Consider the following 22185-nt stretch of genomic DNA (forward strand, 5'->3'; position numbering starts at 1 on the left):
AAATATTCATGTTTGCTTTTTCCGGATTTTCCGCTTATTAAACGTTAAATATTTGCAGATTGCTTTTCCGGGAAAACCCGAGTTTCCAGGTCTGTGGATGAGTCGCGCGCTGACGTCAAGTAATTGAATTTTACATATCTTTGGGAAAAAAATGATTCTCGGATATGACTCCTAGACCATTTTTCCGGAGAAATCATATTTGAAACTCTTTATTTGAGTCTTGGGGGGAATGAAATCTTTTATACACTGCCCTCGGCCATTTGATCGACGCGGGTGAATAGCCACATATATGATGTCAAGTAGATTTCCAGAAGGTTTCTCTCTCTGTGCTATCTTCGTAATTCTAAAAATATAAACGTTTTGAAAGTAAATAGAAAGCTTTTGTGGACAAGTAGATCAAAGTATACTAAAATTCACTAATTATGACAGCGTTTAGAGAGTTAGAGAACATGAAAATTTGAAAACTTCCAACGCCATAAAATCTCTGATTTTTCAGATATATTCCGAGAAGTTTTCCAGCAATCCAGACATATCTGGATTATTCAGGTAAACACCAAACTTCCAGCTAAGCTCAACACTTTAATATATGACATCTAGATCATAAAGTTGGAAATACTTCTCGTCGTCTGGATAATTTTCTGGACGATTCTCTCTGTTAGTCTACCAGTCGGAGTTGTCGCCGCCTTTTTGACCCCTTTGAATGTAGGCCATCCCGAGGCGTTTCCTAATACATCTCTGGTTAGTTCCAGACAATGGACCGAGAAAACCCTTGGATGTTTGCTGCACTTGTTTCTGGTTTTAATATTGTGAGTGTGGAAGTCTTACAAAAACAAATATCTCTAACATGGTCGAATATTTACAGATGCCCTTTGATCCTGATCCTTGTCGCTAACGAGCAAATGACCGACTCACTATCCAAAGCTCCTCATGCAGTCAACATAATCTATGAAGATCTTGAAACCTTTATAAGAAATACCCACTTGCAGATTTCTTTTGCCACTACTTCAGCGACTGATCTGACCGTTGAAGCCATCAGAAAGGAGTTAGAAGGTAGTTATTCTTAATAATTAAAATCTGTGTTGAACGAAATTACATTTTAACCAGGCTAAAATGGAATATTTATCACGTCTAATGGCCCAAGAACACGGATTGTATAAGGGCGGTAATAAAATCTGAGTAATGGTTGAACTTAATGAGTTCCTATCTTGAGTTTCGCAAGGGCTCGGCTTATCCGGGGATTTCCTTTCAGATTGTATCGTATAACACCAAACTTTCTACTGCCTTTCTTTCTACATGTAATTTAGGCTTATTTCAATTGCAGATATGGATTTGCGCTTGGGAAGGCTTTATCAGCAACGATTGTCTTTGGAAACGGGGTTGGATTTGGCTCTCATGGGTCTGCAGGAACTGGCCATTGGTTGGTAGCAACCGAAGGGTAAACCCCTACCGCAAGTTTTATAGCGATACCACGTTGCGATTCTGCAAAATATGCCTTTAACTTTAATTTTTTTCGTATTTTTGACACCCTTCCCGTATTTTAAGAATTTTTATTGCATCTCCAATATATTTTCTTTTAAAAATAAAAGTGTCCAAATTTTACTACAGGTAGTAACATCTAAGAGTTTTCTTTATTTGAAAAAAAAGTTCAAATCGCATGAAGTCAGATCAAAAGCCTATAGGACGCCTCGATTCGACTATTGAACGCCTAAGGGAACTAAAGTATTGAAGACTCCCTTTAAACCACAAAAATGTACGCTCGTGGTTTTCGAAACTGTGCAACTCCTGAATGCCCCTTTAATTGAAAAAATTAGGAACTTCAACAAAATTAAGTATAAGATGTGCTGAACATCTGCTTGAATATTGGTAAAATGAAGCTAAAACTTTTCTCAATGTTTAAAAAGTTCTTGGAAAGCGAAATCTTAAAGAAATGCTCATCAATCTTGAAAAATTGACAACAACGATGCAACTCAATGACTAAATTATGGAAAAAATGTTGGAAATAAGTAACGATGCACACGACCTTCTAAACGATGCAACTCTTAAATGTCCCGGTGCTTCGCTAACAAAAAAAATATATAGCTACTTGAGACAATTTAAGTCTAAGGCACATGGAACATGTGCTGAGGTGCGTCTGATATCGTGAGGTGCCGAGGTAACTTCTATCCTGAATTACAGCACCAGACGACATACCGAACCCACTCCTGAAATGCTAGTGATATAAAATCGACAAACCTCCTTTTTTTTTCAATTGAACGCGAGGTCCGTGCTTTTCTATAGGATGCCAACCTTCAATACCTCCATTGATCAAGGAAGTTAACAATGTGAGAAAAGTGGTTTACCCTTTTGTAGTGAGTAGGTGCGCAACTCGTAACCAAATCAAAAATCAAATCGAACAGTCAGGGGCCTCAACTAACTGAACGACAACCCCTTTCAGAAGCTTCCAAAGTGTCTGTCCAAATCTCCGACTTGCTAGCAGACTGCAACTTAGCTCTCCAACTCAGTGCAACGCTCCATACCCAGCTACAAGACGTTTCCCGTCAACTACTAAGCATTCAGCAGCAATGCGTACCCAAAGACCGTCCTTTATGTTTCGCAGTTCAGTTCTCAGGGTACGATGTACCCTTGCAATTGGACAATGTAAGTCTAAGACACTATAATTATGGTAATTTTACTCGGTAATACATAATCCAGGCTGCGCCCCTTATCTACATCTATAACGGCTTCTGTTCATATATTTCAACGTTATCCCGCAAATGTAGGTCTGTTGCCAACGTTATTATGAACAATTTCCATTAAGGAGTGCACTCGAGTGTGTGTCGTAACCCCACATTATCTTAAGATTATCTTGGATGAATGAATTCATTTAATTGATGATTTCAGGTGACCAGGGACAATAAAATGCTACAACTTGCTGGGATTAGCAGTAAAGAAGGAACGTTTAATTTCAGCGTAGAAATCGCTAAGAAAGCTTATGGGCACGTCCCTGCAAGAATTGTTGAAGAATCTGTCTCGTTTGTGTCAGGTAGGGTTTTATGGAATCTATTCCCTAATCTGGCGATCGCATTTTCACAGTGACATCTATCGTGCGCCATTTTGGGTCTTGGCATTTCTTAAAACAAAAGAGATCTGCAGCGTTGCCATTTGCATTTGCACTTTTTAAATTGTCACGATTTCCAGATTTCAATGAAGTATTAAACAGAAAACGAGCGGAAGTTTACAAATCCACACACGAGCTGGACATCGTAGCCAGGAATCTTCTAGAAGAGGTAACCGAGAGCCAGAAAGCAATTTTCGCCCTCGCCAACGACGTCGTTAAGTGGGATTTGTGGCGTTGGATGGCTATATTAGGTAATCCTTTGCATTACCTTATACATAGGGTGATTGTTTAAGCCCGCATGAAAACTTAATTTGAATCCAACTATTCGGCGGTATTTTAGATTCTATTAGAGGCCATTGGAGTGCAGGAGTGTTATTGATAATATTAATTACCTAATTTAAATTAGTAACAGCACGTAACCCATAACACGAAAAGTAATTGTTAATTCCATCACATATAGGTAAATGCAAAAAGGCCTAACCTCTGATTTATTAGCGCATAAAATGGTCCGATTAATCACGTGTAGGACATTTTCATTAGTGTTACTGAAACAGTGTTGATGAATGAAATATGTTACCGTATCTAGAAACCACGTTTACATTTATAACGAGTGGAATGTTTGATAAATCATCAAAGAGAACATGACAAATTTGACAAAACTAAGCGATGACTCTGTAACAGGGTCCCAACGCAAGATGCTTCAAAAAGTAACTTTGCAAAGACCTAGTTCCCTTAAACCACTCAACTTTCATAAGTAATGCATATGTTCGTTCCTGCCTGAAAGAAGTAACAACCCCCGTGTTATCCGGTTTAATGGCTCTTGCTCTAGGTTATAAAATTCCTATTCAGGAAGAACATTTGCTTTTCAGCGGGCATGAAACCTTAAATGGAAACTTTCGTTTTCTTGAGACGTCTTGAAAGAAGCTCAATCTTTAAGGAATATTGAATGAGCGAAGCTTGTTTGGTGCTCTACAGACTTCGCCGACAATAAAGTGATAAAAACCTGCTTTTAAATAAGATTTGAAATATTCTAGGGAAAATGGGAAGAAAATCTATGCTATTCCATTATTCTTCTCAAAACGGGGGTGCCGAAGGGATATGATTTAAACGGAGATTTGCATAATGGTCCCGAATTCCACCCGGATATTGTTTTTTTTTTAGGCTGTGGGGTAACATATCGCTCCAAAACAATGAATATTTTAACTTGACTCTAAAACTGTAGGAATATATGAAAAACACATTTCAGGTACGGCAGCAGTAATTTCTTTGGCTTGGGGTCTACTGCTATGTGGAGCCCCATGTGGCTGCAAGCTAACCTCAAAAAATGCCTGTTATTTGAAATCGGGAGTGGCGCTTTGCTGCTTTGGTTGCCTTCTGGTTTGTGCAATAGGCAAGCAAAATTCCCTATTTTCAATAAAATACCAACACTTTCTTTTAGGAACGATTTCGCTAGTAATCGGAGGACACGGAAATACCCTACTATGCCGTCCCTTATACGATCATCCCCATTACAACATTGGCAGTAAATTTCTGGATGCGGAAGGCCTGTTGTACCCTAAAGCTGGTTTCTTCCAAGCCCTTTCCAATGAAAATGGTAGTATTAAAATTGCCGAGGTTTTAAAGGCTTGCCAGAGAGACCAACCAGCATACCATACGTTCCATCTCAAAAATCATTTAAATGTGGATACCATTCTCAATTATAAAAAGTGGGAAGATTTAAATGTTTTACTTGAGGGATTTGCGACTGCTCAGACAACAGTTGAAATATTGAGTCCAGGGTTGCAGTTGAAATTACAGGTATTTTCAGATTTATACAGGGTCTCCTGAAGTGTAAAAAAGTAACCAGGTAATAACCAGTGTTTGAGTCAAGAGAACAACCAAAAATTCATACAACAATAGGTTCACACTTGGTTATTCCAATACTTTACACACTTACACAATTACACACTATGTCCTCCACAGATAGATTTCTACCGGAGGTTGCCTTTTCAAGTATCGGCCCTTTTTACCTTCCAAAATGTTAATATCCCGTATTTTATTAACAACGCGTTTGTGGAGCTATTTTCATATGACTTTTATGTTATAATTTTGACCCTAGAATATAGGGTCAAATATTTTTCTTTGATTTCGGTATACCCTGTATATTACTTTTTATGGTAAAACAATGAGATTGTAGTCGTATAACAAATAACTGCATTACATACATTGTAAAAAGTGGAGAACGTCCGCATCATTCGGGGAAAAATGGACGCTTGTAGTTCCATCCCTCTCATACCTGTGTTTTTCTTCAAACCGTAATCCTCTCTCTCTCTCTCTCTCTCTCTCTCTCTCAGTCTAAGATCGCAGACATTACAATATATTTGAACGAGTGTGCGTGAATTTGAATTTGTAATTTCGGGAAAACGCAACAAAGTTCTATTTCCCAGCAAAGAAACGGTGAACTGCGAAACTTCCCAACCACTTCAATACACGATTAAAATACTTAGCCACGAAAGCAAAATTTCAATTACAACTTTACCTCATCCACTAAAGCTTTTGATTAAACATTGGATTAATGTAAAGTTAAACATGCAAACTTACCAAATATCATGGGCGCCTACACGGTAAATACAACAGACGCACTTTCATAACGTTTAAAGCACTAAAATGGTATAATTAACTCAAAAACGGTTTGAATAAAGCTTTTTAAATAAATATCGCCTCTCTATAACCGCCATTTGTCACTAATTCGTTTTCGTGTTAACTCGGCAAACTGTAAGTCAAATTAGTGGCTATTCGGGAGTTTTCGGTAATTTCTCCAGTTGCGAAGCTTGAGCGAAACAAAGGCGGTATGTTATGCAACCAAGCATATAGAGACAGACAATGCCGTAAATTATTAAATTGAGTTATCATTCCCAGAATGTATACAGTTTTTAATACTTTGTTAGGGGTTTGTTATTTATTGTACGTTCAAGAACTTTACTTAACACCAAGAATAAAGTAATAGTTCTATATTATATTTGTGTATTGCCCCTTTAATTTTTTTATTATTCCTTTTGTCTGGGGAATTGTTTTATTTATAACACAGTTGTTCAAATGGTTTAGTATTAACCCGTGAGTTTCTGGAATTAAGCTCTTCAAAATTTTACTTCTTATTTTGTTTTCTCCGCTGCTGTGTTTTTGGCATAAACTAACATTTCATCGTATTCTATGTCTGTATTGTCAAAATCGTTGTGGTAACAGCTTTTCAAACTCCAGTTACCATCGTCACACTGAAATTTGTTAAAGTGCTGAAAGCTCCTTAAAAGTGTCCGACAAATGCGTCAGCTTGCTTTATCGTTGCCTCTATAACATGTTGCTTCATCTTTATGGAGAGTACCGATGATATTTCTCTTTTGACCACTTCTTCCTCCGTCCCGTCAATATTGATCTGTCGATGTCTTTCTACTTCCACAGAGGTTGTTAAAGGTCCTTTTTAAACCCTTCTCTTGTGTGTGTCTCACTCTCAAATTAACATCTATTTTGGATTGGTATATAGGCCGAAAATTCAGTATGCAAAATAGCTTAGTAAATTATTCACATTGATGGATTTAGTTTTAATATTTACTATCATGATATTTTGACCTTTTCCAGATACTGGCCTCGAACACAGCAGCTAACTTCACATATTACAGAGAGACAATTTCTGCTTCGTTACGAGAGAAAGACCTGGGATCGTTTGCCGATCAGCTGAATAACGTTGCCAGGCAATTGATTGATCCTGTTATAGGTAGAAAAATTGAGAATTTGGTAAGGTTTTTCTTCAAATTTCCAGCTCTTTTCTTGTTGTAGTGCTCAAACTGCATTGTCCCCCTTCATCCATCATCCACAAACCTACACCATCCTTAATATTCTTTTTCTCGGGCGGTAGTTGAAACAGAGAACCATTAAAATCCTGAACTAACTTAATAACAAACTTATTCATACTTTTTGCCCTGCGAGGCAGCTCCGCAGGATCTATTCCATTGTGCCTTCAGTTATAATGACAAATTGCCCGGGTCCTCAATTTTCCTTTTTGCCATATCTTGTTATCTGTAGTTAAACGTCCCTGCTTTCAGGCCTTTTCCGTGCGCAACGTGGCACAGGACACGATGCAAAGGCGAAACGACCTCAGAAGCAGGATTCTATACAAAATAACCATGCTAGAAGTATTGCTGCCACCGTTGAATAGGCGAGTCGATCAATCACTGTCCCATTTGAAAACCATACAGTTTTTCCTGGATCATCAGGGCTCCAACCTATCCGAGATGGTAATTAATGCATTGTTTTTAATTCAGTTGTTAGCAATAAAAGTAACAAAAGTTGATTATATCGCCCTAATTAGACGGCACATATTTATCTCTTCGTTTCGCTGCATATTGAAAGAACAATGGAAACTCATCAGGCTTCCATTGAGAAAATATCTCACAAAAGGCGATTCGGGGAAGTTCAAATAAGACGCGACCACCGAAGCCAGGACCTAAATTGGTTAAATGGGTCTTGGCACAAAAGAAAATGATTTACTAGCTGGACGGTTTGCTCTTTCTGATTGTCCAGAAAGAGGCAAATACCAGCGACGTTGATTGATCACGTCACTTTTATTAACTCGGAACGGTATTCAGAATGAGAAAATTGAAAGATTTCCGGCATTTTTTCGCTCGAGAAAAATCAGCTTTTTGTAATAACCCCTAGTAATGGCTTTATTAGGCCACATTTTGCGCTTGTTTGTAGGTGAGAAGAGAATTTATTGGGAGGATCGAAAACTACTTAGAAGAATTGCATGAGCACGCCTTGAAGAAGGTGACTAAGGAAATCGGAAAATGTCGCCCCTTGTGGGATATTTTTCACGTCTTCAGGATTTACATGTGCAAATTGACGTTTGATCCTTTGGTAAGTATTTTTTGATAGTGTGAACTGATTGATAAAGGAGAACCATTTTACAGAATGCCATTGCCTTTGGAAGTTATTTCCTTATCCTAATATTTATTGCCACTAATCCAGTCGCAATCAAGCTCACTGGTTTCTATAGAGAAGCCAAGGGATCAGACATGTGCCATTCACTTACTTCTTTAAGACACCGGTACGTCTCTAAAATGTTCATTCCCTATCATACTAACTTTGCATTTGTCTCTCCAAGAAACTCTCGCCAAAGCTTACTAATTGAGGATGACAGAATATGGACCACTCCATGTAGTGCGTAAGTTATGGCATTAAGACCCACATTATAGATCAATATATTATTAGTATTCATTATTCATAGATCTCCTGAGGGATCCAAAAATGTCCCCGTAGCATGGACGAGCCCCCTTTCACGGTAAATACTATTTAACCCATTAATCTGCGTTTATAATGTTATTAATTTTTTTAGAATTCCGCAAGTATCGGTTTCTTTATCACCACCAAGGTCGCGAAGGTACGAGAACAATCATTAAAAACAAGGTCGCTATTTCTTCTTTTCAATTTCATGCCTGAAGATCTGTAATATTACCATGTCATCCCGTACCCCCAATGGGCCCCATGTTATTATCTTGAACTGGTCTTAATGGTTGGAGTTTGAACCTTGCCCTAGATTGCGGATTCTGAATAAGCGTGCGATAATTAGCCTTCATTTGAGTTCTTTCATTCCTATGCTTTCATTTTTATAATCAAACAACATTCTCCCAATTTTCTTTTTAGCAAATTGTCTGCCTTCGCTTCTAGGATAACCGGTGCCAGGTGAGCTTATCCTCCCTAATTCCACGTGTTGTTAACAGGTAACAATAAGAAGCTTTCGTATCGTTTCCTTTCGTTGTCCGTAATAGGGCGAATCCCATAGAAATTGGCTCTGCAAGCTTCTAATGTTTGAATATTTATCTTGGGGAAATGCTTAAGCAATTGAATACATTCGAGGGAAGAAGTTTTTTCAATTTTTAGGAACAATAACTCGCATCAAGTTTCATCCGCTTCAAAATCACGCGCTCCTCGAAGGTAATTAACAACTACAAGACTGAGCTTGTCTGTCGTGTATAATCTTAATTTGTCTCGTGGATAGCGAGCATTTAGTGTCAATTGAACCAATATACTGGAGATCAGGGTTGGTAAATTTAATGTTAAACCTATTGGGATACCTTGTAATCGAACCTTTGTAGATCAACGCCTGGCAGTTGGATTTAGATGAACACTCGCATAATAATAATAAATTTATGTACAAAATTCTTCTATTTTATACCATTCTTTGTATTATTTTTATTTATTAGGAATCAAAATGGAGACTCGCAAAACTTTACTGTGTAGGCAGGCATGTTTTAATTGAAATATAGGCCATTATTATGCAACAAAGCCACAATTTCGGGGCAAACAAGTGATCTTTACAATAATGAATCAAAGTGCAGCCACGCCCTGTTATTCCGCTTAAACATTGGGTAATTGAGAACATTGATTGACATTAAGATGTGAGATATTAAGTTGCCCGATGAATAAAAATTAGCTAAGCTACACAGGCATGAAGAAATTCATTCTCGAAAGGAATTTGCCATCGAAGATAAAATCGAGGAATTAACTCTGCCAACTTCTGTAAGACGTTAATTCGAAAAGAAAGCTTTATTTGTCACATCCATTCTAACTCTATTTTCCTCTAAATTGTTTCATGAAAGTTGCGTAACTGTACATTGCTTTGAAGGCCTAAAATCAATAAATTTCGGACTTGAGAGTATATAAGATTCTTGAAGAATTACCGCCACTGTGGCTGAAGCATCCATACGTATGAAAGGTCCAATGTCAATGGTCAAAGGTCTCTGTGCCCTCGTTATCATTATCAGCAGCATTTTTTTTATTGGCTCGCTTTGATCCATCCAGTTGCTCTCATAAATAGCGTGGCCTACATTCACACTCTAAAAATTCAAATTTTTGATCAATTTCAGCTCAAAATAACTCTGATCCTCACCTGTTCCACAATCCCATTTGCACTCCATGCTGTAAAAAACATATTAATCATTACATTGGCGATAAATAGACAACAGTAGGGAATTTCGACAGCTTTTTCTACCTAAAAATCATTAAATAATCATTAAAAACCTCATGATAAATTAATGCGTTTTACTGATAAGAGTTGTAAAAGCCCCCCAGCTCCATTAATTGATTCCATAACGTAATCCAGCAACAATATACCTCGTATCGCTCTATTCAAAGTATCAACAAACCTGGGACAAATAATAGTTTATTATACACCAAGGTTGTGAAGTTCATTATTATGTAACGAAAGTCAAGTTCAAATGCTGAAGCGTGTATCGCTGAGACGTGATGTTCCCAGTTAGCGTACTGATTAACTTTTCGTTGAGGTAGCTGGTAGAAATGAAAATCAAAACTACAATCGACGTCTGCAAGATTCTAAGTAGGATAACTACGTGCGCAGTATTTGTGGCGCATTTCTTTTTCTACCTTTTGTGATTTCTTGAACCTATTATGAGGGATTGAAGTCATCCATATATTAACTAAGAAGTATATACATTGTAACTGGTTAGTTTTATAAGTAAATAACGAGCCATATTCGTTTCCTTATTAACCTGTTGTTTAAGTGTTTGTCGAAAAAAGGAAAGAAAACCCACTTTACAAGCATTCAACAGACCCGATAATGGTGTCTTTCATAGTTATTGATGGAATTTTTTTTTTTTTGTTTTTTATAAGCTGCTTATAAACCTATATTGAAATGAGAGGTAGATATAAGGCTTGGAAGTGATAATACTTTCTGGCGCACACTTTGAGCTACTATATATGAGTTTCTATAATTAATTAAAAAGTGTCTAAAAAAAGTTAATTGAGAAGTATCTATAATTCTCTTATGTGAGATGAAGGTTAGCAAACCGTCCATGCACCCTTTGTAACATTATGTGGCCCCATGTGTTTTATATAAATAATATGAAATACCCGATACCCTGTAAAAGCTTTATATAATTTGTTTCTGATCTGGATGTTGCAAAGTTTGAATGACAATATTTCAAGATCTTCATGATTTAGGCATAAGATATGCTAAACGAAACGTCTTTAGTATTGACAAAAAGTCCATTATCCTACAAGGTACTACGTTTGAAATAAGAAAATCAGGAGTAGTCACACTGTATTTGGGTGTTCTGCATTATTGAATATGCTGTTATTTTATAACTCTATCTTAACTCTTATAGTCTAATTCAATGGTAGATAATAAATAAAACTTATAGGAAGAAATACGTTAAAAACGAACATATATTAACACATTTTTTTACATAAATTTGCAATCGTCATGCTCTAACAGTAAAGTGGGCTGGTAAGAAACAATTGAATTTCGCCGACATTAACGGGCCAGTAAGCAAATCTCTGCCCGTCACGTGAGTCGCAACAAAACAAAACACAAGAAACCTTAGAAAGAAGATAAAGGCGGCATGAAAAGTTTTTGTAAAAATGTTCTGGTGGTTTGTGTTGAAAAGGGAGTTTAAAATAAGTGAGTGAGTGCAAATGAATTCCTGTTAAACAAATTAAAGGTATGTGACAGTTTTTCCTCCATCGAATTTGATTTGCTCATCAAAACTTATGCGTAAACAGCACCATGACATCTCATATTGCTTGCCGTCAAATATTATATAAAAACGTATCAGTTACAGTCATTATAAACAGAAAACAACTTTCAAACACGTTTTGTAATGCTGTTTTGCGTCTATTTTTGTGTTTTTTTACCAGAATTGAATACAATTAAGCCGGGCCCGGAGACACAAACAACGTCCCCGCATTTCAATTTTAGTTTCATTCTTCTCCGCACTGTGGGGCTAAGGAGCGTTCACTCAATTTTTCCCGGAGAAAGAGGAGATTTCGCATATCACTTTCAAATCATACAGGTACTGATGGGAGAATTCGAACACGGAATTGATTCGCATTTTTAATAGCTCGAGTTATACCGTAGTATATAATTGGGCCAAAAACTAGTGCTTAGACTCGCCTCAAATCCATAGCGACGTAAAACTGTCGACTTTTGTCGAGATTCTCTATTCTTTCAATCTGAAGTTGTTGAATTTCATTCTCTCAAACATGAAAATCGGAAAATTTGAATATTCGCTATCATCAGAAACATTCATTCTTCTTACTATCATTGATGAATTCTTAGTTCTATAAAAACGGACATAAACATCTTTAACTAAAAAATCTCATTGCTGATTATTTTATCCCTCAAAGGTGAAGATGGGAGTAGAGTGGTTGAGGTATACGCACTCATATAAAAGCGAACATATGAGGCAGAATATTATGCAATGTAACTCGTCATTAAAGTTTCATGCTCCGATTCCTCAAGAGGGAGACAGAACTTCTAATTACATAACATGTTCACAAGTTCAAGATCTATGTATGCTTTTGATCTATATATATGCTTTTTATGTATGTATGTATATGAATAGGCTACAATGTTTCTCGTCTAGTCACTCCCTTCTTCAATATTAATATTTGCAATTTCTCATTTCAATTATTATTTTGACTGCTGTCCATACGATTCTATAAATCTATGTAAACGCACACACTGACACAGAGGAACATTGTGCGTTGAAATAATCCGAAAATGTGTCTCAATAGTTATTACATCATCAGAAACGTTTGATTGTTTAAAATGAGTTTTAAAACAGCCATATAACACATTTTCTGAGTTGTAAACTGGAAACTTAAATTTTACACCTTTCCAAGGCAAAGGTATTAGAAGGTTTCGTGTTTGTTGTGAATAAAATGAGTTTGAAAAGACTGTAATTGAAGGTACAAAAGTTACACAAGTGTGTATTTACATTAGATTGCACGTGTGCTAAGTTTAGAAAATGCATTACTGTTTTACGTCCTCTTTACTTACTCAATTAAAAATTGATGTTCAACAACGCATTTCTCTAAGGCCTTTTGATTAACTTTTCCCTTTGAGCAGTTAATACATCTCCTCAGTTCAATCTGCAATATCTTCAATTGCGATGTTGCAAAAACCATCAAGCTCTGCAGGGGAGCTGCTGAAGCAGAATTAAAGAAGAAACCGAAGCCTGCCATTATTATATTGTAGGATGTGACAAAGAGGTCGTGTTTGACCTCATCGAACGGGAACCAAATTTCGTACATGAAATGCTCGTTCGGCAACAGCCCTACCCAGTACTTCTTGTAGACGTTAACACATGTGAACCAAAGAATACCAGAGCCAACACAGAAGCATTGGCAAAAACTTGCGATTTTGAAGTACCTGATGTCCTTCAAGAAGGTTTCCATAATTTCCTTGTCCTGACTACTTAAGATGACTTTTTCCTTGATGGATATGACCACAAACATATAAGAAATTTTGTTTTTAATGTAAATTAGCACTTTGTATGTAATTTCAATGACGAGAATTACAAGAGTAATGTTGATGTAAAGGTCTTCCAAGACGTGATCTTGCAGCATTTGTCCTATTCGGAATATCATTGATAGGATGTTTATGACAAAGACTAGTTGAACACCCACTGAGTATACTAAATACATGTTTTGAATGTTTAAGTTTGATGAAAGAGCTAGTTTCCATATCCCTGCAATTATCATGAATATTTTTGATATTTTATAGATGCTTTCACCTGACATTTTGTTCAGGAGTGGAGTCTAAACAAGAACTTCGTGAACTTTGAGGTATAAGTAAAGAACAGAAATTTTCGGTGTTTAAAAATTCATAATATTTTTGTCTATACTTTATTAAAAAGGACAACCTACTTATTAGGTTTAATAGGAAATTGAGTTTTCTCGATGAAAATAAGAAAATTGCTTGTAATAGCGAATTACTTTTGTGGGTCAAAGTAATTAGTTTCTAATTTGCAATTTTTAATATCTGCACTTATAACATTCAAGTTTCTCAAAAATTTAATTTTGGTTATTTGTCATTTTCATTTGACACTTTTGGCCTGTATCATAAACTATGTATACTTGTAGGCTCCCTTTGTTGTCTGCAATAAATGAAAATTTCTAAATAGTATTAATAACTGAAGTAGATAATTAAGAACCAGCAATGCTGCTTTTGTATTCATAGGCCTAAAGAGTCCAACACCAATAGACAACTGCCCCTGAGCTCTTAAAATCATTATTAACAAAAATTTCTTCGTTCAGGTTAATCCATCCAATTGCTCTCGTATATCACGTTTGCCACATTTTGGCTCTAAAAATTAATTTTTCTATACAAAAAAAAGGATAGTATATACACATACAATAATTTGAAACTTGTATGATGACTTCATTGGCACTCCAAGCTGCGGCGCTTATATTGATGATCAGCATGGATAAATACATTAAAGCGTAAGGCATGTCAATGGTGGGTTCGGCCTATTAGAGTTGAATACAGTTTTCAATATTCTTGCTATTGTAACTCTTACACAGTAAAGTTGGAGCATGGCATTGGCGCCGTGTATTGATTCCAGGACGAATTCGATTAAAATTGTGTATTTTACGGTTTCATTTACGTCTTGAGGAAACTCAAATGGTAAAGAAATTACGACGACAAGAATTCACACATCCCCCCCCTCCCCCCTTCCAACCCCACTTCCGCGAAAAATTTCAAATGTGTGAATCGAAAACTGACGAATTTATTTCCAATATGCAGAATTTAAAAAAATACTTCAACACCCTATAGAATGAAAAATGTTGCTGAATCGCTCAATTTTTTTACCTCTACAACCACTACTCATTTGTACATATAAGCATTCGTTCTTAAGCTAATATTTATATCGTGATTATTTTTTGTCACGGTTTTGATTTGATTCGTGTAACTGCTGGGTTCCACTTTCCCTTTTTACCGAATGAAGAATATTTCCTAGGATCAGCCTCTGAATCGCTTCGAAACATTCAAGCTCACCGAGTTTCCCATGATTATTAGATCGCTTTCTCGAATTCGACTGCAAAATTGTAAGTTGTGACGTAACAAAAACCATGCTAGTCTGCGGAGGAATCTGAGCGGCACAGTTGAACAAAAATCCATAGAAGACCAAAACTTGATTGTAAATTGTTACGAGTATATCCTATTTTTCCTTATTAAATTGAAAACCATAATTCATACATAAAATGCTCATTTATCCCTGTTACGTATTTCATGTACAAGTTTAACATCGCCCCGTAAAAAATCCCAAATCCCCTGATGAAACATTGGCAAAAGGTAACTAATTTATAATGTTTTACCTGACGCAAATATATCGAAACAATATTTTCATCTCAGCTATTAATTATCCATCGTTCCCTCTTTATAATAACACCAAGCATTTGAGGAACTCCATTTTTGAGGTAGATCACAATTTTATAATTTATTTCCAGGATTAGAATGACCAATGTGATAAATTCGTACAGCTCCGATAAAAGGTAAATGCCACACATTTAAATTAATCTGATTACCAGGGATAGATTATAGGTTATGTAAATTACTTGAACTAAAACTGAATACATAGAGGAGATCTTCTATAAATAATTTTTTTACATGGGAATTTTCCAAAGTCCAGTGTAAAGCATGAAGAATTTGGCCCGTTTGCAGAGGCTAATTGTCAATGCCTGTATAAATTTTTCTGGAAAAACTATTGCGTGTGTTCCAGGTTCTGAAAACAATTATAATCTATGCTGACTCTTTGAAGATTTTTTTTAAATGAGTAAATAATAATTTCTTTAGATTTTAAGTTAGTCAATAATTTAAATTGATGTCTTTCTTGTATTAAAACAAAAAATCTTAAACAATAGAGGCACAAACATTTAGGCCTCTTTTTATTTTTGAACAGAACGACCGAAGAACATATCTTGAAAAATTTCTAAAGTCTCTTAATGCTAAGTTAGCCTTTTTTGTCAAGCAGGGTGTCGCAAAAAGTATTTGAGGAAGTATTGGTTCTCCTCTGAGCTCTGTTTAACTTAGAACAATATATTGGAGACATGGTGGCTGCAGCTTCAACCGTAGTGCAGGATAATAACAACTAAAATAACTGATATTCTACCCATAGCAGATTTGGTAAAATCCATCATCAGCTATGTTCCAAAATTAATTCAATTTTGCTTGATACGTAATTATATTATTATAATTCACTTGCGGCACTAGTACACTGTAAAATACCTACTACTTGGTGTGTAATTGTATTTTGATTGCGGATCTTCAAAAAAATTTCCAAAAACATGCGTATTTGCCTTGGAAACTACTAATCTATTTTGCTCTATGCCTTGTATGTGCTACAAATTGAGAATAAGTGTAAGCCCCTTTAGCTGTCTGCAAGAAAATCACATAAATTACTTTACACTAAAAATTACATACAGGGTGTTGCCTCGCCGGACCGGCCACAGGAAAACCCATGTAAATTTCAATTCCATCTAATATGATCTTCCCTGTGTCGTTAAGGGCGAATTGTACTAGACTTTTGTGAAACTCCTTTTTGAGGTACTCGCACGTAAAATATAAAAAATGTTCTTTCCACTATTTACGAGATATTTTGGAAAAAGCTTCTCTAAAATCTGCAAACTTATAATATTGCCTTTATATTTTCCCCAATTAAACCACCCCCAATCGACCCCCGATCATCCACTGCGACACTATGTAAATTAACTTTGACAAAACGATTCAATCCTTATTAAAATTTCTTCAAAAATGTCCTATACACTAGTAGAGAAAGTATACACTATTAAATGATATAACACTGAAAATAGTTGAGATTATTTTAACATTTATTTACTTAGCAATAAAATTAGGAATGTTTAGTTGTTGGTTGCTAATACTGTTAAATAATACATTAATTTATTGCTGGTGGTTTAACTCAGAAGAATATCAACGCAGCATTATACGTTCGCAGATTTTAGAAAAACTTTTTTGAAATATCTCGTAAGCGGTGTGAGGAACATTTTTCATCTTTTACATATGAATCCCTCATAAAAGGAGATTCAAAAAAGTCTAATACTGTTGTACCCTTAAACGAGTAGGGAAGATAATATTAAATTGTATTGAAATTTTTCATGGGTTTTCCTATGGTTTAGTTGGCGATTCAAAACGATGGTGCCAAATTAATATGAGAAGTAGATTGCGTCATTTTATGTCGGAAATTCTGTATAAATATGGGTCAAAAATGTCTTAATACAAAATATACAGGACGTTTTATGATAATTTGGAAAAACATACTTCTATCATTTTCTTCCAAAGGATTTTTACAATTCTCTTGAAAGTTGGTATACAAGATATGTTTGTTATGTGCAAAAATAATTAATGATTACATTATTTATAATTGCTACGGTAACCAAATAACAGGATTGGCCTAGAGATTGTTTCAGTCTGTTTTTTGCGCCTATGAAAAATGCATGTTTTATTAATTTTTTTTTTAAGTTTATTTCAAAATATGCAAAAAAGGTACTCTGCTCTAAAATTGCTGACTTTCACTGTACGCAAAATTTTTTTATATGCATATTTGCAAGTTTTCTATAAGAAGCGCTGCGAAAGTTGTCATGTAAAAACTTAAATATCTCGGAAACGGATTACAGGATGCAGGGACATGGTGAGTCATTAGAATGAGCTTTATTTGCTCTATACTAGGACGTTTCAGAAAATTCATTTCATTCAATAAAAGTACCCTTAGAGGACACTTTATTATGAAGGGCGGAATTTTTACAAATTTCTCGCAAACATTAAATGGATGAAAAGCAAATATAAAAGATATGTGTTTGATATTTTAGTTGAGGAGAGCATAAAATTTTATGTACATACATCCTGAAAAACTCGATAAGTCTGTTTAAAAAATATGGCCGTTTCAACATCAAATAATTTTTCAAAATAACGAAAAAATGAATTTACTGCTTCTGCCTTACTTTCAAGTCGTCCATAGATGGCGCCCCATTCGTTTGAATCAAAACAGTAGTGTTTGTAGGTTTTCGTTTGCTCTTTTTGTTCTTGATCTCGTTAATTTCCAAAATGCATATTTCAAACGAAGACCCTGTCGATATGTTGCGAGCATATTCCGAGTACATGACAAATACGACCAGATCTATAAAGATATGTCCCATGAGGTTTACTATTATTTTCTTAGGATGTCCCAAATATCAAGCTGACGTTTGCCATTATGATTGCACATGCGCAATCGCTCAGCGGTTGACGAAACAACGGGCTCTGCCTCTGCCACGGAGATGCCTCGTGTGCAGTCGATCATTCTTCGGACGATGCCTTCCCTCGTTGTTGGTTTATCGACATAAACCAGCTGCTTTAATCTTCCTCATAAGTAAAAATTTAAACAAGTTAAGTCAGACGACCTTCAAAAATAAATTAACGTTGATAAAATAAATAATTCAAATTATTGAATATAGTACCCAAGGGGCTACGGGAATAAATTCCGTCTTCCCATCGGTTGAGAAATGTTATATTCAAGAATTGCCGAATATTTTGAGATAAATGGGCTAGACGGCGATCTTGTCGAAAAAACATATTTCACCGAATTTCCTGAGGCACTTCTAGTAATAGAGGCAGATATTTCTGAAGAAAACCTAGATGTCTGGCTCCACTCGGTCCTCCATAGAAAATAAAGGAGCTAATAATCTGTCCACTCAAAATATCGTACCACACATTAACATATCATGTACGTCGGTTTTGCATTTCTTCTAACCAACTAGAACTGGTGTGAGACAAGTAATATGTATTGTGCAAAGTTACTTATTCATTACGATGTAACGTGGCTTCGGCCATTCATAATATATGGAATAAACACTGGATTTTTCACTATGATATTAAATATCCAATAACAATGATCCAACTGTCGGCCAAAGTCTTGAAAATTTTATGCTTGGTGGCGAACAATATGATATACAGTCAGTCAAAATGAAAGTCGTACAGTAAATTTATTTGATATGAGTAACAAAGTAAGCAGAAACTGAAAACGAACCTATGGACGAAATTAAATTGTATATTGAAAACAATTAAAAATTTTAAAAATATTCATAAGTTTCACACACGCGCCTAATACAAAATAAAATTCGTACACAATTCAAATTGTAATTCTAAACCAAATTCAATTTTAATTAATTACTTAATTGAAAGTTCTTTGTTCTTAATTACGTCATTTAGACGGCCGAGCATAGATTTTACCAATTTTTCACGATATTCTGTTGGTATCTTTGCCCATTTTTTCCTTAAAACAGTTTTTAATTGTTCTCTCTTAGAAATTTCATATTTTCGTGTTGCAATTTTTAACTGGCTCCATAAATTTTCAATTATGTATAATTCTGGAATCTGGGGAAGTGCTTCTATTATTTTAGAACAATTATAAAGCAGCCATTGTCTAACTTTTAGTGCCTTGTGCCTTGAGTCATTGTCCTTGTAATATTTAAATGATCTTTCAACTCATTTTGTGCACTTTACTTTAAAGTTAGCTTTAAAATATTCAAAGACAAATTTTGGTCCATGGTACTTTTAACGAAATGAATATTTCCAGGATTTCTTGCCAACATGCACCTCCAGACCATAACGGAACCTCCTTCTTCTTGCTTCATTCTGGACTTTAATTTTTTTTTCTTTTAATGCTTCGTTGGGTTTCCTCCAAACTAGTTATTATCCAGCTGAGTCGAAAGTGTTAAATTTGCTGCAAAAATTACGTTTCCCACAAGTTAAAATTCTTTTCTCAGTATTCTTCAGCAAATATTAAGCGTTTGACTTTGTTAGTCTTACTGATCCATGGTTTCTTTCGGGTCACTCTACTATTTAGATTATGCTTATATAATAAATTTCGAATGAATTTTAAAAACGACTTTATTTAAATATGTTTTTAAAATTTTTGCTAATTTAGTAGCAAAAATGTTTGGATTTTCTGCAACCTCTTTCAAAATCCACGTTTCAGCATAATCGTTAAAAATTTTCCTAGGGCTATTTCGCACTTTGTTTTTTACCTTTGTTAATTAATGTAATGATTTATAATACTCTATACGGTTGTATGACTCCTATTGGCCATTTTACCTATTTGACGGTAAGTTTTTCCACTTTCACAATAGTGAATGATGTGGTTTCTTTCGGTGACAGTGATTTGACCCTTTTGTTGACCCATTGCAAACAATAATTAAATTTAGACAAACGAGGATAATAGTATAAAGAAAATCAAAAATTTAACACCAAACTCTTTTAAATATACATTTACTACTAAATATCTTGGATGTATCAGTTTCATGTTAATATCAAGATTTGATTTTTTCATAATAATTAATAAAAAAATATGATATTTTTGGAATTCTTGTTTATTTACCAGGTCCATTCAATATGAATATTAAGTAGCAAATAATTATGTTTTAGTTCTTTAACATAAAAATTAATGAAAATAATTCATATATACGAGTTTCACTTTGAATGACTATACATAGTACAACGCCCTTTATAATCAGTTTGAAACTTAGACAAAAACACAAAACTCATTGTTTCGTTAACTTGAGATATTATTTGGGTGCTGAAAGTCGTCGGTAGATCGTGAGCGTCGCCAAGGCTCAACACTACAAATTTCGGATAAAACCGGGAATATTTTTTAAACAAATAGAGATATTTATTTGAAATTTTCAGGGTGTAACTAAAATTTTATGTCCTTGCTAACTAAAATACCAAACACATATAATTTCATTTGATATTTGAGAGAAACTTACAAAAATTCCAGACTTCATAATAAAAAATGTTAATTCAAATGGATTGTCTGACACACCATTGACGAGAGCAAAAAAGCTCTTTCTAACGAGCCACCGCTTCTTTACACACTATGATCCGTTCCCGAGATATTTAAGCTTTTATCTGAGCACATTCACAGCGCCCTCTACAGAAAACTTGTAAATATACTAAAAAGTTCATATACAAAAATGATGCAGAAGCTTTCCACGAATTAAATTATTAAATTTTCAGTACACCTTCTCATTGCATTTTCTTCAGATAGTGGACATGTGTACGTTCACTATATGAGATGCGCCCCCAACGGCAAAGTCGGGATTAAAAAAATGTTTCCAACATTTTCTTACAATCACTTTTCTTATACCATTTTTCGTTTCCACGTTTCATCTCCAACAGACTTGGAGACACAGCCGGAGTTCTCTATTAAGAAAACACCCGATACAAGAGCTACTGCGAGCAGATTTTGAAAGAAAGACAACATTTCGCAATGGGCCTCCCCATAAAACAGAGCGTGAACCAGATTTTACGAAAAATATTCTTTTTACTGATGAGGCTTCTTTTACAAAAGAGGCAATTTTCAATTGAAGGAACAACCATCAGTGAAGGGAAAAGGATCACAGGGAAACAGTAGTTAGCCAATTCCAACGTAAATTTAGGAAGTCATTTTGGGGAGTACAACTTTCAGTCATGTTAAATTACCTCAAAATTTAAATTCTGCAAATTATTTGAACTTTTTGGCGCCCCAACGTCCAGAAATACTGGAAAATATCCATTCGCAGACACGTCGAAAAAATGTGGCTTATGAATGATGGTGGTCCCGCCCACTACTCCAGATACATCAGGAGATATTCGAATAATGCTTTTCCTGCTAAGTAGAATGGTCGTGGTGACGATGCTCCATAACAATGGGTACCAAGAAGCTCCCGATCTAAACCCTTTAGATTTTTTTCTGTGGCGTAATGTAAATGAAAATGCGTACAGTAGCCCCAACGAAAACTTTTGAAAGGAAACGATTGAGATTGTGTTTGCATAGATTAAATCAAAATGAGATAAGAATGGAGAAAGTACAAGTTGACTCTCTCAAAAAGGTCAGGGCTTGTATTCGTATTAATGGAAGATATTTCGGACGGTTAATAGAATGACATTTGTTAGGTTTGATGGATTGTTCCTACTCTCATAACTTTTTATTTTTTTTTTATCTAAAAGACGGAGATTAATTGAATTTTCGACAAAATCGCAAAAGATCTTTGGAAAAAAATAATATATGAACGTTTTTCTAAACTATCATAAAACGCCTCGTTTCTGTTTTATTAAGAGTTTTTGGGCACATATTTATAATATTGGCCAAAAGTGGGTGAACAAATAAAAAATTCAGGATTTTCAATCATTCATACAATAAACCCTATATCAAATTTACATTTTTCGCTCAAATAGCTAACTGAAAAAAGCAACGAAAAACTACAATTCTCATCAGTTAATG

The 22185-nt window shown here is 35.2% G+C and overlaps 2 protein-coding genes across 5 annotated transcripts in view; one reads left to right on the forward strand and one right to left on the reverse strand.

Moving 5' to 3' along the window:
* The window catches only part of prom (prominin), a 44714-nt gene extending 34406 nt beyond the window's left edge, over window positions 1-10308 (forward strand). For 2 of the 4 annotated variants that reach the window (XM_066300181.1, XM_066300179.1), the window contains exons 3-20: window positions 497-546; window positions 598-806; window positions 863-1050; window positions 1322-1417; window positions 2435-2637; window positions 2881-3022; window positions 3178-3348; window positions 4344-4487; window positions 4536-4894; window positions 6710-6865; window positions 7174-7365; window positions 7826-7984; window positions 8038-8174; window positions 8232-8291; window positions 8355-8408; window positions 8463-8507; window positions 8771-8809; window positions 9008-10308. In XM_066300181.1, coding sequence (XP_066156278.1) covers window positions 497-546; window positions 598-806; window positions 863-1050; window positions 1322-1417; window positions 2435-2637; window positions 2881-3022; window positions 3178-3348; window positions 4344-4487; window positions 4536-4894; window positions 6710-6865; window positions 7174-7365; window positions 7826-7984; window positions 8038-8174; window positions 8232-8291; window positions 8355-8408; window positions 8463-8507; window positions 8771-8809; window positions 9008-9065 — 2462 coding nt within the window. In that variant the 3' untranslated portion in view covers window positions 9066-10308. Of the gene's footprint in view, window positions 1-496; window positions 547-597; window positions 807-862; window positions 1051-1321; window positions 1418-2434; window positions 2638-2880; window positions 3023-3177; window positions 3349-4343; window positions 4488-4535; window positions 4895-6709; window positions 6866-7173; window positions 7366-7825; window positions 7985-8037; window positions 8175-8231; window positions 8292-8354; window positions 8409-8462; window positions 8508-8568 lie in introns of all 4 variants that reach the window. The other 2 variants (XR_010733751.1, XM_066300180.1) reach the window with 2 other exon arrangements.
* On the reverse strand, window positions 9626-13935 carry LOC136348975 (odorant receptor 49b-like). The gene is made up of 5 exons (XM_066300186.1): window positions 12927-13935; window positions 10173-10272; window positions 10017-10118; window positions 9808-9963; window positions 9626-9754 (listed from the first exon to the last, which is right to left on the reverse strand). Exons 1-5 carry the CDS (start codon window positions 13667-13669, stop codon window positions 9698-9700), a joined length of 1158 nt encoding a protein of 385 aa, XP_066156283.1. The 5' UTR covers window positions 13670-13935; the 3' UTR covers window positions 9626-9697.
* Between the last annotated feature and the right edge of the window lie 8250 nt (window positions 13936-22185).

This window comes from Euwallacea fornicatus, chromosome 36 (genome assembly GCF_040115645.1).
Source record: "Euwallacea fornicatus isolate EFF26 chromosome 36, ASM4011564v1, whole genome shotgun sequence".
Lineage (NCBI taxonomy): Eukaryota > Metazoa > Arthropoda > Insecta > Coleoptera > Curculionidae > Euwallacea > Euwallacea fornicatus.

Coding starts and splice junctions, on each gene's coding strand:
- LOC136348975 (XM_066300186.1), bottom strand. CDS start 13,669: ATGTCAGGTGAAAGCATCTATAAAATATCAAAAATATTCATGATAATT. Junction 10,273..12,926: donor GAACATCAATTTTTAATTGA/GTAAGTAAAGAG, acceptor TATTTGTCCCAG/GTTTGTTGATACTTTGAATA. Junction 9,755..9,807: donor ATGCTTCAGCCACAGTGGCG/GTAATTCTTCAA, acceptor TATTGATTTTAG/GCCTTCAAAGCAATGTACAG.